The sequence below is a fragment of the Pieris rapae genome, chromosome 12 (assembly GCF_905147795.1).
Source record: "Pieris rapae chromosome 12, ilPieRapa1.1, whole genome shotgun sequence".
Lineage (NCBI taxonomy): Eukaryota > Metazoa > Arthropoda > Insecta > Lepidoptera > Pieridae > Pieris > Pieris rapae.
Window position 1 is genome coordinate 5,294,718 of NC_059520.1, and position 16,128 is coordinate 5,310,845.

A 16,128-nucleotide genomic window follows, 5' to 3' on the forward strand; every position below is an offset into this window, starting at 1 on the left:
AAAGGTTTACCACAGGGATCAGTTTTGAGTCCCTTACTTTACAATATATATTCTCATGATCTGGAAGCCTCCCTTAAGGGTAAAGTTAACTCACTCCAATATGCAGATGATTTACTCTTATATATCTCAGGTAATTCTATTGACAACATATCTGATACTATGACATATTCGCTTCAGTTGCTAAAAGTCTGGCTGGACAATAACTCTCTAAGCCTTTCAGTTCATAAAAGTATAATAGTCTTATTTTCACGTATGAGACTTCCTCCATCAGTAACTGTATTTTATAATAATATTAGAGTTCCTGTTAAAAGTGAAGCAACATTTCTTGGGGTAATTTTAGACTCGAAACTTACAGGAAGCTCTCATTGCAAATATATAAGTGCCAAATGTGAGAAGATCCTAAATATACTGCGTTGTCTCTCTGGAGTTTGGTGGGGAGCCCACCCTTTCTCTTTAAAGCTTCTATATAATGCACTAATAAGGAGTATTTTAGACTATGGAACATTTATACTTGAACCCTGTAGTGCAGTAGCTCTCCATAAGTTAAACATTATCCAGTCTAAGGCTCTGAGAATAATTACTGGGGCTATGAGATCGAGCCCTATTAACGCTTTGCAGGTCGAATGTTCTGAAGCTCCCCTGCACCTCAGACGACAATTTCTTTGTGACAGGTTCCTGTTTAGGGCATTACAAGTCTATAATCATCCTCTTTATTCTAAGTTACGGTCTCTGTTGGAATGTATGAATTACCCGTACTGGGCTCATAAATCGCCGCCATGCCTTATTATTAGTCTCCAAAAATACTTAGCTCTTCAAGCTCCAACACACAGATCACAATTCCTTCCTATATTTTGTGTTAACTATGATGCATTAACATTAGATCCTACTATTTTGTTTGACTTCGGTATAAGTAAACAAGATCTTTCTGCAAATGCCAAATTTACTGATATTATTGACAGTGACAGCCAATGGAAACATTACCATTTAATTTTTTGTGATGCTTCCAAACCCGGTCCCGAGGAGTGTGTGGGAATTGGCGTTTTCCATCAACAGTTTGACATTGTACAGAAAATAAAATTACCTCCAGAGACTTCAGTATTTACTGGAGAATGCTTTGGTCTGCTGAGGTCTCTGGAGTACATTTTAATAATGAAGCTTAAAAAGTCAATAATTTTAACTGACGCTAAAAGTGTCCTCCAAGCGTTGAAAAGATTTCCTTTTAGCCGTAATATAAATAATCACCCAGTAATTATTGCATGTCGCGATTTATTATATCAATGCTTCATCAAAAAGTACACTGTATCTTTTGCTTGGATTCCGGGTCACTCAGGTATCTTTGGCAATACCAAGGCTGATAGGCTTGCCAAAGCTGCGGTCAATGACGGAGACCTGGTTCCATACAAAAATTTTTCTTGTGATTTAACTCTCCTTCCTAAATCCCAGTTAATAAAATCTTGGATAAACATTTGGCGTTCTTCAAGTCAGACGAAAGGACGGTATTACAACATGATTCAGGGGGATATACCTCCTAAACCATGGTTTTCTACTTTGACGCTTGGTAAAGATATTACTTCGACCCTTATACGTATGAGGCTGGGCCATGCATGCATACCCTTGCATTTGGCAAGGCTTAACCTTTTGCCTGACGACACATGTGAGTGTGGCAATGACGTTGGGGATTTTAACCATATATTTTTTGCCTGTAATAGACATGACCGTTCCGCTTTTATATCCTCGCTTTTATCCATAAATATTCCTTTGCCTACTTCTATTTCTGTCCTTTTATCTAATATAAATATTGATGTATATAAAATTTTAGCTAGTTTCATTTTTCATAACAATATAAAATTATAACCTATGTTTTATGTATATACGTACTTATAAAAAATTTATCTGATCCTTTTCCAAATTCCGTACTAATTTCCTATCCAATAAACCTAATAATGCACTTCCTAACTTTTGTACATGGCTGACGCACAAACCGTGCAGGCCAAGAAAGGGGAAAAAAAAAAAAAAAAAAAAACTCAGTAATACATATGTGGCCAAAATGGCTGGAGGAGTAGAAGATGACCCTAATCTAAAGGGCTTGAGTCGTATTTTTAACAGTCAAACCAATAGGGGCCGAGCAAACGTAAGGAAATATTCCAATTTTGCAAACACGAACATGAGAAATAGGAACTAAATCGTTGTTGAGACTGTTGAATATTATAAAAAAACATTTAATTACTTGGTATTAGCCAGCATAATCCTTCTCTAGCATATGGCATTCTGCAACACTACAACGTAATAGTAATTTATTCCATATCCGTATAAGAGGCGGAGGAGAAAATTACATAATAATTGATTTATTAGTAACCTAATTCCAGGTCATATAAATAATTCAATAAAATCTTATGTTTATTTTAGGTAACCAAGGCTACATATTCCTTATTAGCCGTGTACTATGTGTATTATAAATTATTCAAATCATCACCGAAGAAAAAAGATAAGAAGTAACATGATCTCTAAAGAAAATTAAAAATCGCGAGTAAGATGAAAAATTTAAGGTACCTACATATTCCGCACCTATCTACCTACTCCTCATTAGAATATAACTATAATACATATTTAAAAAAGCTGCGGCGCTATCTTATTTATATGTTTGTTGTACTCATTATTTTTTCTATACGCCAAACAAAAGAACCGAAACACGTCATCGAAATTTTTGGGTATAGTTAAGCATGCCAGTTTCTTTTCAATCACCGTTTAAGCAATTGTTAAATGGACAAAGAAAGTACAACGGTGCACAGCCAGGTCTGAACTTATGATTCCATGCTGGCATCCCTGAGGATGCGAGCTCAAGCGACTGCTACATAAAGGAATTCTTTTTACGACGTTTCACGTTAGGCGTATACCCTCAAACGAAGAGTTGACGACTAACGTATTACGTAGGTCTGTAGGTCTCGTATGCTAATTCCGATAGTCGATACATTTTTGACAAACGGGTGATGACGAGCGAATAAAGTGATATTACATGTTGCAGAGTATGTCATAAAATAATATAAAAAAACTATCGGGGACACGGAATTTTGGATGCATACAAAATGAATTAAAAACATTAGACACAAAGCAGGGTGTCATGCAAAGTTAAGGAACTGGCGACCATAATAATATAATGCGATACCCTGCTCTTATCTGCTGATTGAAGGATTGAAGTTAGTCTAAGCCGTAGATAGAGTATAGAACCATACTATAGTCCGTTTACGGTCTAAACCTTTGGCTATTTGACAACACTGTATTGTTTGTACAAGTATACGTTGTCATTTGTCAGTGTTATAGTAAGTTATAACTTTAATAGCTGTCAGTTGTCACTAATTTATTTCACAGTAGGCGACTACTGTGTGAATTGAGGTTTAAGGTTGTTATTACATAAGAATAAAGATTTAACAGGTATAAAGTTTTATATTCTATTAACGTAACTTTTGTAAGCAAGTTCTTCTAGGTATTATAATGTTAACTGTGTTATTATTTCAGAATGGCCGGTGAACCAGTTGATGAATCCCAGTTCAAGGGTCTTTCCAGATATTTCAACAGCTACACAAACAACGGCAGGGCAAATGTATGTACATATATCTTATTGTTACTATTTTTTACCCCTAATCTAGACTTAAATGAGACAAGTTACTGTTTCAACAACCCAAGTCCATGGTTTAACCTTTAATTTTGATATTGACTAACTATTAACAATCCACATACCAGTTGAAATGTAATATATTTTTATTTCAGACCGCCAAAGCTACCTATGCATTCTTTGGTGTAGTCATACTGTACTTCATGTTGAAACCTAAGAAAGTTGCAGCACCTGTGTCTAACTAGGCAAAAGCAAGAACTTTAAATTATTTTAAGTCTTTGATTTAAGATCAGTTGTATCATAGAAGAAATTAAAATCATGTAAAACCAAATTGTTTTTTAATCATGTTGCTGCATCTTAAGAAAGATAAAAGTTTAGGTTAAATAATGACATAAGGGCATTTAGATTGACTTAATAAAAATAAATGACAAACTTGAATAAATAGTTTTTATATTCATACATATTTTACACACTTTGGCTGAAGCACAAAGATAAATTCTTTGGTGATAAAAACATTGGGATTCAAAAGCAGTATATCATATTCAAATAGTATTATAGCCAGATTAATATGTAATATGATATTACATAAATCTTTTTTGTGCTGTCTAATATTTTACTTCAATTAACAATTTACTACTGGTTGAAAAAAAATTAAATGAATAATTATTTTAAACCACCCTATATTTCAAAAGTTAGTACATATTTTTTGCAATATGTATATTCCCTAGTAAAACAATTTTTTTACTACTATCCAAGTAACTACTATTTAAGTTACACATAACATTAAATACATAGTTTAATTGTAAATTGTTAATCAAAGAATGGTATATTATATAACACTGAAGCGCTAGCACCAAAACCAACAATTCATACAGAATCAAAGCATTTCACAATCATAAAATTATAATGAAATTTCCATGGATTACAATATAATTTTTATTGGTATAAAACATCTTATGAAATAAATATCTCAACATCATATCTATGACTAGCATTCACCTTTTGTTCTTTATAAAAACTACCAAATTCCTTTCACTTTGAGTCACAAGCCAGTAAAATCTATAGGGTACATAGATTAATTTTTCATATTAATAAATGACAGTACAAAAATTATCCAGGTTTAAGAGGCAAACACTCGTAAATATAAGAAATATATAGCCTGCTAAATTAAGTAATTTAAGCATATCTTCCTTTACCATTCATCTTAGAAACACACTTTTAATACTAATATAAGCGTTGTGTAGTGGAGTAATTATTCATTCAAGTGACTGGAATGGTATATAATCCTTAATGTTTTAACTTACACTTAACCTAAGAAATTTTCAGTTGTTTGAAGGCGGAATATAGATTTTATAATTGAGCTGCATTTTGTAATATCCCAAGCTTGTAAATTATATTATGAAAGTCTAATCATTTTACAAAATCATAAAATAAATACAATTATTCAATGTAAATAGCCTGCATCATTACACTTATATATTTGTTCATAGTTAAGAGCTGCAAGCGATTTACTGACAAAGTATTGAAGTGCTAAGGTCGCATTATAGGACATATATATCAGTTTGTGGTGGGGCAGTTAAAGGAACATAAAAAAATACTTTTGGAAATACGAATCTAATACATAAGCTTAACTCAAGCATTTGCGTCTACGAGATTCGGAAGTAAATATCGTTTAATAACGCCACATTACCGTGAACCATCTATAATACTATACATAAAACTTATCAGTGGGCCGTTTTATACAGTAAGCAAAATTATTTTATTATTACAATTCTCTTGAGCTAGTGAAGCCTTTATTGCTTGATAATTAAGATGTTTTTTTCGTTATGCACAAACATTTAATGCAATGTCAGCTTAGATCGTAATTCCTAGAATGAAACTTCAGTCTTAACAATTGTCAAAAGATTGACAATTGACAGTTCTTTAGATGGTGCTCAGTATGTCTATCTCTGCTAAGACGAAGACATACCGCTAGTGCGCTCGTCTAACAATTCTAAAGCCAGGTAGGAGTTCTAGTAAGCGAGTAAAGTGGCGGCGGATTCGTAGTTGCGGGCGGTTCATCAGTGTCGGACTCTTCGGACGAAACTCGTTCGGCGGCGCTAAGGGCCACGCGTGCGTATTCATCTGTGTCTATACTCTTGCAGAAGTGAATTGCATATCTATGGTCAAAAAAATGTTTTAGGTTTAGAATAATCAAAAGGACTCTTAAAAATAATGTTTAAATAAATCGACATAGAGAAACTTCGGTTTACCTCAATTTCTCTCGTAATACACTTTTACAGGAGTATCTTGGCATCTTGAGAAGGAAGAAACATGTGTAACTCTCAGGCAAAAAGTGGTCTGGAGGCTGGTATTTGTCAAGCACCTGAGAAGACAGATTTTAACCGTTTACAAATGAGTAATTTTTTTTTAATGTATTAAGTACCTACTCAAATAATAATTATTAAAAAAGCTTTCCTTTGTGGATAATGTAATTAATAAAAATAAATGGGGCCTGCACAAGTACTCTATATCTCCCAATAACGACAGCGATAATTGATCCCGATGTTTTTGTATATAATTTTCATGTAGTTCAATATTTATTGTAAGTAAGTGCTAAACTCATGTCGCTTACTTAACATTGTGTGGTACAAAAATATAGCATTGAAGTCGGTATCGCACTCGCTCGAGATTGAGAGTTACGGAGTTCCAGCGTTGATATAGTGATAAGGTTTCTATTTACAAATATTAGTGTATATACAGATGTAACGGATAAGAGTTATACATAGGGTTATGACTCCATAGTTTTTCGATGATACCTAGTTGAAAGCGAAAACGAATTCATAATATATCGTTCAACTGTCGTTGATATCTATAACATAGCCTCAAAAACCATATGGAGTCTTTATCAAATTTTAGTCCGACGTAGAAAATTATTCGTAAAAATAATAGTTGTTATATTGACATATTCATGTATTTTTTAATATCACCGACGAAGCAGAATCACCTAAAACACTGAAATACTTATCTTTTACCTATTTCCTATAATTTACCTGCAATACAAAGTCCCTTTGTCGTGGATCTTGGGGCGCGCGAGGCAAGCGTGTACGTCCCCATACAAAGCGAAGGAATAAAGCGCGCTCACTTCCAGACAATTCTTCCATTACCTCCCAGAACCATTGTACTAGAGGGGCATTTGGTTCGACGCCTGGAATATTTAAATAAGGTGTAAATCCACCAAATAGGCGTTTATCATTTGATACGGAGAAGAACGTTTAAGCTTTATACTCAAGTACATACACGAACGAAAACAAACGGACAAATTACGTGTAGGTTTGCAAAATATTTTGACATTTAAAATTACTTCCTCAAACTTAAGGATTTAAGTTAGTATTTGTAATCAAAGAAAATATATAAAATTAGTTATGTCTGAATTTACATAATTTGATGTAGCAATTATTACTAAAATAATACGTGTTTAAGGGCATGTAAAAAAATTTTTTTTCATTTCTAGATCCATATCTAAGAAAATTTTAAACAATTTTTTTTAAAACTGATTTAATTTAAAAGGCACAAGACTTATCCTTTAAATTCCTTACTGAAAATGTTTTTAAACTATACCTTTATACGTAGCAGACGCCCGTAGTGCGTGCACGGGTATATCAGGCGAGCCACAAACCAACGTCTCAAGTTCGTTAGCGGTGAATAAAGCCAATAAGGGCGCTGGCACTACGCGGGATATACCATCACGGACTGCACGTACTTGCTCGTCAAATTCGTGAAGTCTATAAATATATTTATAGTATAGCAAACCTTTTTGAATTGATATAGGGAACTACATGATCCAAAATGTATATAAAATATGCCTTTTGAATCACGTAGTTTCTTATGTAATATTATTTATTCCGTATGTTTCGTTGATGACATAAAGAGCAGTTTTTCTAGTGTAGCTTGAGCGTGCGACTTCCAAACTAAAATCTAATTATTACAAAATATCGACGGCTTGTGTCAAGTACACTGACACCTACTTGTCTATCAAGAAACATACAGAAATCTGTGGACAAGATTAGGGGTTGTAAAAAATATAATATCTTTAAATTCTTATGAAATAATTTATGCATCCACACTATCTTAAAGTTCACATAAATCTTACGTCTTTGTAATTTACATATACAAAATCTTACATATATTGATAATTAACGTTCTATTTTATATTATATATATATTGTCATATACTTTTAAAACATTAGTTCCTTAAAACACTATATTATATAAATTCATTTACCTGTAATGTAATGCCAGTTGAACGTATTCATCCTTATTGTGTGGCGTGACCCGTTTGTGTCGGGTCGATAGTGGTACTTCATGACCTGCTGCTGACGGTATCGAGAAAGGTAGCTCCAAGTTTTGAAGCTCCTGGGAACAAGTACGAGAATGAACTTTAATTAACTCATAAAAATTTATTAGATTTTTTAAATAATATCTAACAGTTATATAATGGCATCACAAGATTTTACTTTAAAAGGTAAGTATATAGCAATATAATATAATTTTAATTAGCTAAGCAATATAATATATAGCAATATAAGTTAACTATTTTTTTTTGTAATATCTTTAAAGTTTGTTGTATCTAGTTAGTGATATTACAAAGTTTTTGTAACATCTTTAAAGTTTTATTGTATCTAGTAAGTGATTTAATGACGTCATCGACATCGATCATTTTCTCGGTATTCTTTTTTAAGTATTTTTAATTCAGTGACCATTTTTCCAAGACTTTCAATTGACTTAAATTTCCCTCATTTTTCACATGTTTTCATATAACACTTACCTTATTATTAAGTGTCATATCCCGTATACATAGAAGTGCTGGTAGGAAGTCTTTATCAACTTCAGCTAAATCTTGTGGACGCAAGGGCTGACCGGCAAGTTGTCGCCACACCCCTTCAGCCAGTGAAAGGGACAACGGAGAGCCAGTACGGATAGCGATACCCATCAACACACCTACACAAAAGTATAGAATAACTTAATTAACTTAAGACTTTTATATATATTATACTAATTTGCTATACTTAAAAAAATATTAAATACTTATTATTATGCGACAATGAGATATTATATTTTAATGAATTAATACATTTAAGACTTCCTTAAACACTTTAGGTTGTTAAATCTTCATAGAATGTAGATTGAATGAAATTAGGTGTTGTTATAATTAGTCTAGATATAAGTTTAAATCAATAAACTGTTTAGAGCTTCTTAAGACATACAGAAAAAAAACTTTATGAATCTTACCCAAAAATCTAAAACAATTAAGATGCAATGGCGTGTTCGCTATGGGGTTAAGCAAAAAGGCGTCTCTAGATGCGCCTGCGTCGCCTCGGCCGTTGGGTGTGGCCATGAGTAGCGGTAATGAGCCATTTTGCAACTCTTCACACATTTCTGCAATACTCTCACTGTAACCACCGCCACAGTCGTCTACACTTTCACCTTAATAAAAAATATAAGTGTATTTTCTTTGTTTTCATACCTATGTATTAACTAAGCAAGAGCGTTTGACTCTAAATAATTTATCAAAGAATGTAAAATATAAATAATGAGGGCGCTACACCAATCACAATGAAGCTAATTAATATAATAATTCCATTAATAGCTATATCACGTTTTAGTTGCTACTTTTGTAAATATACTCGTGTATAAAAGTCACCCGAAACTGCTTTCTGTTAATAAGAATAATAATTAATAATTAAAAATAATGTTTTAATAATGATTAAAAATGTTATATATAGAGAGAAAATTCAACTCATTTGCAAAACTTACCTACAAACTTGACCTTCCAGACGCGATGTGGCAATGCCAATGCATCCTGAGTCAACGCTGGCAATCTTGCTACCATTTGCCCAAAGACAGACCTCATTCCTGCAGGTCCAGCTAGTCCTGACCCACCACGTCTCGCACGCCTTGCCGCTACTCGGGATAATTCTACTACGGGACCGTGTTGACGTTCCCGCACCATTGTTGTCATAATGGCCTATAATGTATATTTTTTAATTTAAAATTGGCAAGACAACGAAAGACAAGCATTAACCTCAGCCTTACATCAACGGAAATGCCTTTTTATCTGTAACTCCGAAAATATGTAATGTATGTATGGTAAAGCGCAAAAAATTCAATTGAAGAAGATTTCCTGTATTGTTCAAAATAAATATTTGTTTTGATTGTTTTGTCATTAAGAAATAATATACTTTATTATCAATTTAGAAGTTTGTTCAAGTCATAGTACGATAACCTTATAGCATACAGAAGAGCATAAGGAATAATGGATATAGGATTTATTTAGAAATTCGATAAAAGCTTCCAAGTTTGTTTTTATATATCTATAGATAGATAAATTATAATAATCATAACTAAACACCATACCTTTCTAAAAGCAGCTTCTTTAACGCTATAAAACAGCATAGTTCGCAGTTGGTCAAACGGCCCATCCAGTATGAGCAACGGCAAGTTTGGACAAACGAGCTCGGAGAACTGGTGAAGTAATACCTACGAAAGAGCATTTTATCATAATCGTAAATTAAAAAAAAATATATACTTTTAACATATATTCTCCATACATAGAAGTAATAACTTATAAAATACATCTCATTAATACCTATAATTGAAAAATTTGGGTTGCAACAATGAAAGTAATGTAATAATACATATAATCCTTACCAATCTATGACACATGCGTTGTGGAGACATGTCTCTGAGTAAATGGCACTCCAAGGGTGGCGAGGGCGGAGCGCGAGGCGCCCGTGGCGCTTCAATGCATAATGCCACTGTATGGGCACTACCGCATGCCACTTTGGTTATACGCTTACCCTGTTTTTTTATATTAATAATCAATAATTAGCAATTTAATTGATGAGATTTTTTCTTAACGTTATTTTAATTATATTTAACATTTTACGTATCATAAAGTACTTAAGGGCACTGAGAAAATAATTTAATTTAATGAGTTCAAACGTCATACATAAAATATTATTCATATATTATATTTTCATTTAAGGCATTGAATATTATTTATTAATAATTTATAAAAATAAATTAAACAATACATATTAAAAATAATATTAACCTGCATAGCAGCCAAAAGCCTTGGTCTTTGTGCTGCAACGGTCGTACCATCTCCCAATTGTCCTTCGTCGTTATCTCCCCAAGTATAGACTTCGCCTGTATCCGTACACGCTACGCAGTGCAAACTACCTGCAAGTTATCGCGAAAAACTTTTTTTTCTGTTCATATTTTGCAGGACATAGGACAATATTACGTATTATTAATCCGGCATATGAAACTTTAATTCGACACATTATTTTAAACGAACGGTCCGTCCCTAATGTTAATTACATTTCATTTAACCTAAAAGGAAACTAAAGTAATATATTAGCGCCGATAAAGAAGAGTTTTACTTAAACTCGGATAATTTCATTTCTAGAAAAAATCAAAGGTATGCAAAACGTGTGAAAAAAAAACATTATGATTAGCTGTTGTTTGTAACTCTATTACTACTAATACTAACTATTATTTTTGAAGTCGTTAAATGCATAAATGTAATTATGTCATGATATATGTAAATACCGGTGGCTATAGACACGATCATTTTCCCCTGCATTCCCGTAACGCGCATCGGTCGTCTTACGTGATCGTAGCTGCCGTGCCCTAGTCTGTGGTAGTCGCCTTTACCCCTGGAAATATATATGTAAGAGGATACCGAGGATCAACATAATACTGATAATTTCGTAAAAAAGAAATGATCGAAGAAATGTATACAATGTAAGAAGTGGGAAAGACCGATTTTAGTTTATAGCACCACGTATTATTTAGGTTTAAAGACAATTATTCTTATAGGAAATAATAGTCACTTACATGAGAAAGGGTGAATTAACGAACTGATTCCAGAACTTGGGTGGATATTAATTTACGTAGAGTAATTAAATAAATATTGTTAGTCTTTGCCGATGAGTAGGAATGCCAACAGGCTCGAATTTAATGACGTGGAATAAGTGATACCATGATGATCGTATGTTCCAAAATAAACGTATTTTATTTTTTATTTCTTAATTAAAATATTTGCAGAATGTCTGCACTTTTAATTATTTAATTTATTATAAAAAAAATTAACATATTCCATCGATAAGAGTCTTTTAAGCATGAATGGTCCAAAAAATATTGATGTAACATTATATGATTATATGACGTATGATATGGTCACATTATAGCTTCAATATTTTATTTTAAATTTCAATGTTCTTTACATATTCTTATCGTTACACTAATTTGTATAAAATATGTGCTTACCAAGTATAGACGCTACCACACTGACAGAGCGCAACTGAGAATTGCGAGCCACACTCAACTTTGATGACTCTTAGGCCTTTTAGGCAATCTATGCGCATCGGTAATTTACAGCCTTCCGACCCACCACGACCTAAAAATATGATAAATAACGCATTATTATTTATTATTAATAAAATATTATGTAATAAACAGTAAGCTGTTGCGTTCGTGTCTTCGGATTTGAAACAACCAAAATCCTAGTATTGTATAGTTTTGTTTTATTAACATAACTTTTACACATTTAAAGAAAAACACTTTTTTATTGGATTGAAGTTATGTATTAATGTAAACTTCGTACTTGAGGTACCTCTAATTAGATTTTAAAATGAAATTAAAAAACTTACCAAGCTTCCCGTAGTCCCCGTCTCCCCAAGACCAGACATTGTCGTCATCAGTAATACAAAGAGTTTGTGCGTCACCCGACCCACAAGCTACGTCTATTACTCGGTAATTTACTAGCGCTTCGACCTAAGTAAAAATTTCAATACATAAATAACAATTAAATTTTAACTAACAAGTTATTGGAAAAAGTATCCTCTAGCATTCTTGCTAAGAAAAGCCATATTGCTTTTATTAGAAAACCTTCACCATGGTATTAGATTAAAAAATATAAACTATTAAAATTGAACATCTAGAAAAAGTTGCGTAGGGAGTGGATGTTAAGGAACAAAAATTAACAAGCATTGATAAAATGATTATTTTTAATGGTATTTAAATAACGATATTTTTTGAACATGTTACGTTGAATACGTTAGAAACCTATGTTTATGTTAAGGTTCTAAAATCTATTCTTCGTTGACAAATTATCAATAACTAAAATGTATTTAAAAACACATTTTTTTAAATTACAATGTTAACAAAAAAAGGTTTTATAAATTAACAAAGTAAATTGATCCCTAGTTACAATGAGCCAATGTAATTTGCAATTTATTATGTATTGAAAAGTATGGGAATCGCAAAGAAAACCCAAAATAATGAATAATATTTTTTTCTTACCATTTTCGGCACGAGCTGATCTTCCGAGTCCCCATGCCCTAATCGGCCGTAGCGTCCCTTGCCCCACGTGTAAATTCGTCCCCGTGCCGTGAGACAAGCGGAATGTGCACCTCCACATGCTATAGCCACTACTTCCAGACCAGAGAGGGCTGTTATTAATTTGGGGCGATCGTAGCTTCTACAATTAGAATTTATTTATTATTGCAACAGCTGATTTTCGAACAACCAATTGATAATGCGCAGTTAAAAAATCATCATCAGAAACGTATTGGAAAATAAAGTTATTTATGTATACAATACATGTTTCTTTAGTTACCATATACCGATTAAACTTTCCCTGAAATTCCACATAATATATGTACTTTGAAAAATCATAATTAGCCAAATCAGTCCAGTCATTCTCGAGTTTTAGCGAGACAAATTAACAGGAACTTATTTAAATTGTGTAACTAATACAAGCAACAAATGTTTCATTAGAAGCAAATCAGTATTTAAGATTATTAGAAATCACTCACACTCTGTTTCCATGGCCAAGTTTTCCGTCTTCGCCTTCACCCCAACTGTATACATCACCATCGGACGAAAGAGCTAGACAATGTTTACCGCCCGAATTGCAGGCCACCTGGGATAAATACCCATAGATTTATAAAAAGATTTTCCTAGCTGACTAAGTTTGCAATATGCTCTTGAAAGTGCTCGTATTTCGTATACACAAAAATTTGTGAAGACACTTATATACATAGTGATCACAGACAAAATATATATGTACATATAAAAAGCTTTATGGTTTTGGTTGGCCCAGATATCAATCCGAAATAAGAATACTTACTTTAGTGATAAACACATGTTGAAGAGATGCAAGTAATGTGGGTTGTGACACGGAATCTATGCCTCCAATGCCTAATCGTCCTCCTGCACCGTATCCTAGGAAAAGTAGTTTCTTTAAAATTATATACATAATTCAAAGTATAACTGAAAATATATGTTTTAAATAATTGCTAAACTTTTCATTCAATATAATTTCCATCTTATTTGGAAAAGCGACGCGATCAGAAACTTCGTTTTATACAAAAGTGTATCCCACATTATAAATAACTTGTACAAGTTTATCAGGCTAAACATAAAAAAGACATTATTATTTGTTGCTATTTATATATAAGGTTTCAGTTAATTGCTTTTACAGAGAATAAAATGATGTCTAAATTGTGTATATTTTAACAGCAATGTTCGGTAAACTTACCAGTAGCATACACCTTCCCATCAGGAGTCACCGCGAACAATGTTTGTTCCCCACCCACTAATTGCATTGGATTGAGGCTGGCAAGGGCGTGGCAGGGTGTCGGCGATCGAACCTTTGCTCCTTCGACCCCTCCCAACTGCCCTCGATGATTGTGACCCCAGCCGTATACCGCACAACCTCGAGAACCACCGTTCCACCAACCTGTCCAGTCTTCAGGACGTCTACAAAATACAGATTAAGCCTTTAATATATGTCCACCGGTTTGGCAGTCGTGGTTGACTAAAGAAGACAGTAAAGTGAAGATGGATCAAACAAAATAAAAACCTATAAAATTTCAATATTAAATCATTTCCTACGTATCGTAAGAACCTTTAAAATATGAAAATTTGTTCAAGGGTATAGAAAGGAAATATTTTCCAACTTACTTATTGACCCAATGCAGTAACTGCTCATCGTGTTGCCGCGTAAATTTCGCATTATCCTCCCAAGCGTTATCACTGGAGCCTTCTTCTGTATAAACCCCCAGATCAGCTAGTCTTTTGCGTACATCCGTAAGAAAGGGTAAAGGGAGCGACGCCCGACGTAATAATGCGTCCGCAGTGCGTACACATAAACAGTACCGCTTAAACCAAGCCCATCGGGCCGCATCTGTGCCATTGCAAACTCGAGCGTCGACACGTAGACCGCACGCTAGCCAGGCGAGTTCCTAAAATTTATTAGTTTTTTTTACCGAGATGGGATTTGTTGAATTCCATAAGTTCGGGAATTCCCTAAGTTAGATCAACATAGAATACTAGATGGTTCAAAAGTTAAAGTAAAGAATTACCTAAATATTAATTTAAGTGCTCGAAGGTGATATTTTAAAAAATTAAGCGAACTTTAATATTATCCAATTCCAACAATATCAGATACATACATACAAACTCTCATTTGTTAAAGTTGGTCGAAATACGAATTATACGTTAGCGTTATTTCTTAAAATCTATTCAGTTATATAAAATAGTATATATAAACTAAATATTACCTTCAAATAGTGTGTGTGCATAAGATGTGTGCCAGTTCTTAGCGCCGGTTCTTCGTGTTCATACTGAGCTTGTAACAGCTGCGGTAAATGTTGTAAGGCTGGAGGAGTACCGGCTGTCGGCTCTCCTTCCCCTCCGCATACAACCCCTCGTAAACGACGTACACACCAAACGCGTGCACGCCACGCTATAAATGCCAACAAATACAAATTATGGAACTTTCAACAATTATTATGAAATAATATTTTTTAGATATATGTACTTTTAATGCTTAATTTTTTTATATATTTTAACAAAAAATATATTAACGCATAAGTAATAAAACACACGAATGGAAAACGTGGTGCTCGTAAAAACTATTGAATCACTAAATTTTAATTTTTTTTCAACTAGTTCTCCGAAAAGAACATTTATCAATATCTATATATATATATATACCTATACACATATATACTGCTGTCAATTGTCTAAAAATAATTAAAACTATATTCCAGTTACTCACATAAAGTAGGCATTTGTGCACAGATGGCAAGCGCTTGTGCCAATCTTGGGGCGAGTTGGTGGTCGTTAGAAATAGCGGTCAGTAAAGGACCATCCAACAGACGCCAAGCTAGTTCCACTGATGGACACGATAAAACGTATCGGTCTGTCCCACTTTCCTATACATAGAAATCATCTTTAAATAACTTTGCAGAAATAAGGAATCATGTTGTTTGCATTTGCATGTTGTTTAGTGAAGTAACCTGTGGGTTAACCGTTAGCCGTCATGTGCGACACAAGAAATTGAAGCGGTTAAATTGAAATTATACTCCTGTCCAGTTAAGGACTTTATGGTTCATATTTGATTCCGTCTATCAATCTTCTATACAATAGACTAAGTTTGTTATTTTGAGGGTAGTACTTAC

The 16,128-nt window shown here is 33.4% G+C and overlaps 1 protein-coding gene and 1 long non-coding RNA gene across 2 annotated transcripts in view; one reads left to right on the plus strand and one right to left on the minus strand.

The window, feature by feature from the left end:
* Window positions 1-2,021: 2,021 nt before the first annotated feature.
* On the plus strand, window positions 2,022-3,429 carry LOC111004322. The gene is made up of 3 exons (XR_002600608.2): window positions 2,022-2,131; window positions 2,407-2,546; window positions 3,023-3,429. It is a non-coding gene; the product is annotated as an uncharacterized LOC111004322 (long non-coding RNA).
* A 1,103-nt stretch (window positions 3,430-4,532) lies between these two features.
* The window catches only part of LOC111004313 (probable E3 ubiquitin-protein ligase HERC2), a 48,708-nt gene continuing 37,112 nt past the window's right edge, over window positions 4,533-16,128 (minus strand). The window contains exons 69-89 of the mRNA XM_022275308.2: window positions 15,726-15,882; window positions 15,226-15,410; window positions 14,627-14,907; window positions 14,202-14,422; window positions 13,791-13,885; window positions 13,477-13,583; window positions 12,962-13,139; window positions 12,310-12,433; window positions 11,927-12,056; window positions 11,207-11,313; window positions 10,707-10,834; window positions 10,301-10,450; window positions 10,007-10,129; window positions 9,407-9,617; window positions 8,882-9,076; window positions 8,418-8,590; window positions 7,875-8,005; window positions 7,211-7,374; window positions 6,643-6,797; window positions 5,863-5,975; window positions 4,533-5,769 (exon numbers count right to left, since the gene is read on the minus strand). Of these exons, the coding sequence (XP_022131000.2) occupies window positions 5,604-5,769; window positions 5,863-5,975; window positions 6,643-6,797; window positions 7,211-7,374; window positions 7,875-8,005; window positions 8,418-8,590; window positions 8,882-9,076; window positions 9,407-9,617; window positions 10,007-10,129; window positions 10,301-10,450; window positions 10,707-10,834; window positions 11,207-11,313; window positions 11,927-12,056; window positions 12,310-12,433; window positions 12,962-13,139; window positions 13,477-13,583; window positions 13,791-13,885; window positions 14,202-14,422; window positions 14,627-14,907; window positions 15,226-15,410; window positions 15,726-15,882 (3,294 nt within the window). The 3' untranslated portion in view covers window positions 4,533-5,603. The remainder of the gene's footprint in view (window positions 5,770-5,862; window positions 5,976-6,642; window positions 6,798-7,210; window positions 7,375-7,874; window positions 8,006-8,417; window positions 8,591-8,881; window positions 9,077-9,406; window positions 9,618-10,006; window positions 10,130-10,300; window positions 10,451-10,706; window positions 10,835-11,206; window positions 11,314-11,926; window positions 12,057-12,309; window positions 12,434-12,961; window positions 13,140-13,476; window positions 13,584-13,790; window positions 13,886-14,201; window positions 14,423-14,626; window positions 14,908-15,225; window positions 15,411-15,725; window positions 15,883-16,128) is intronic.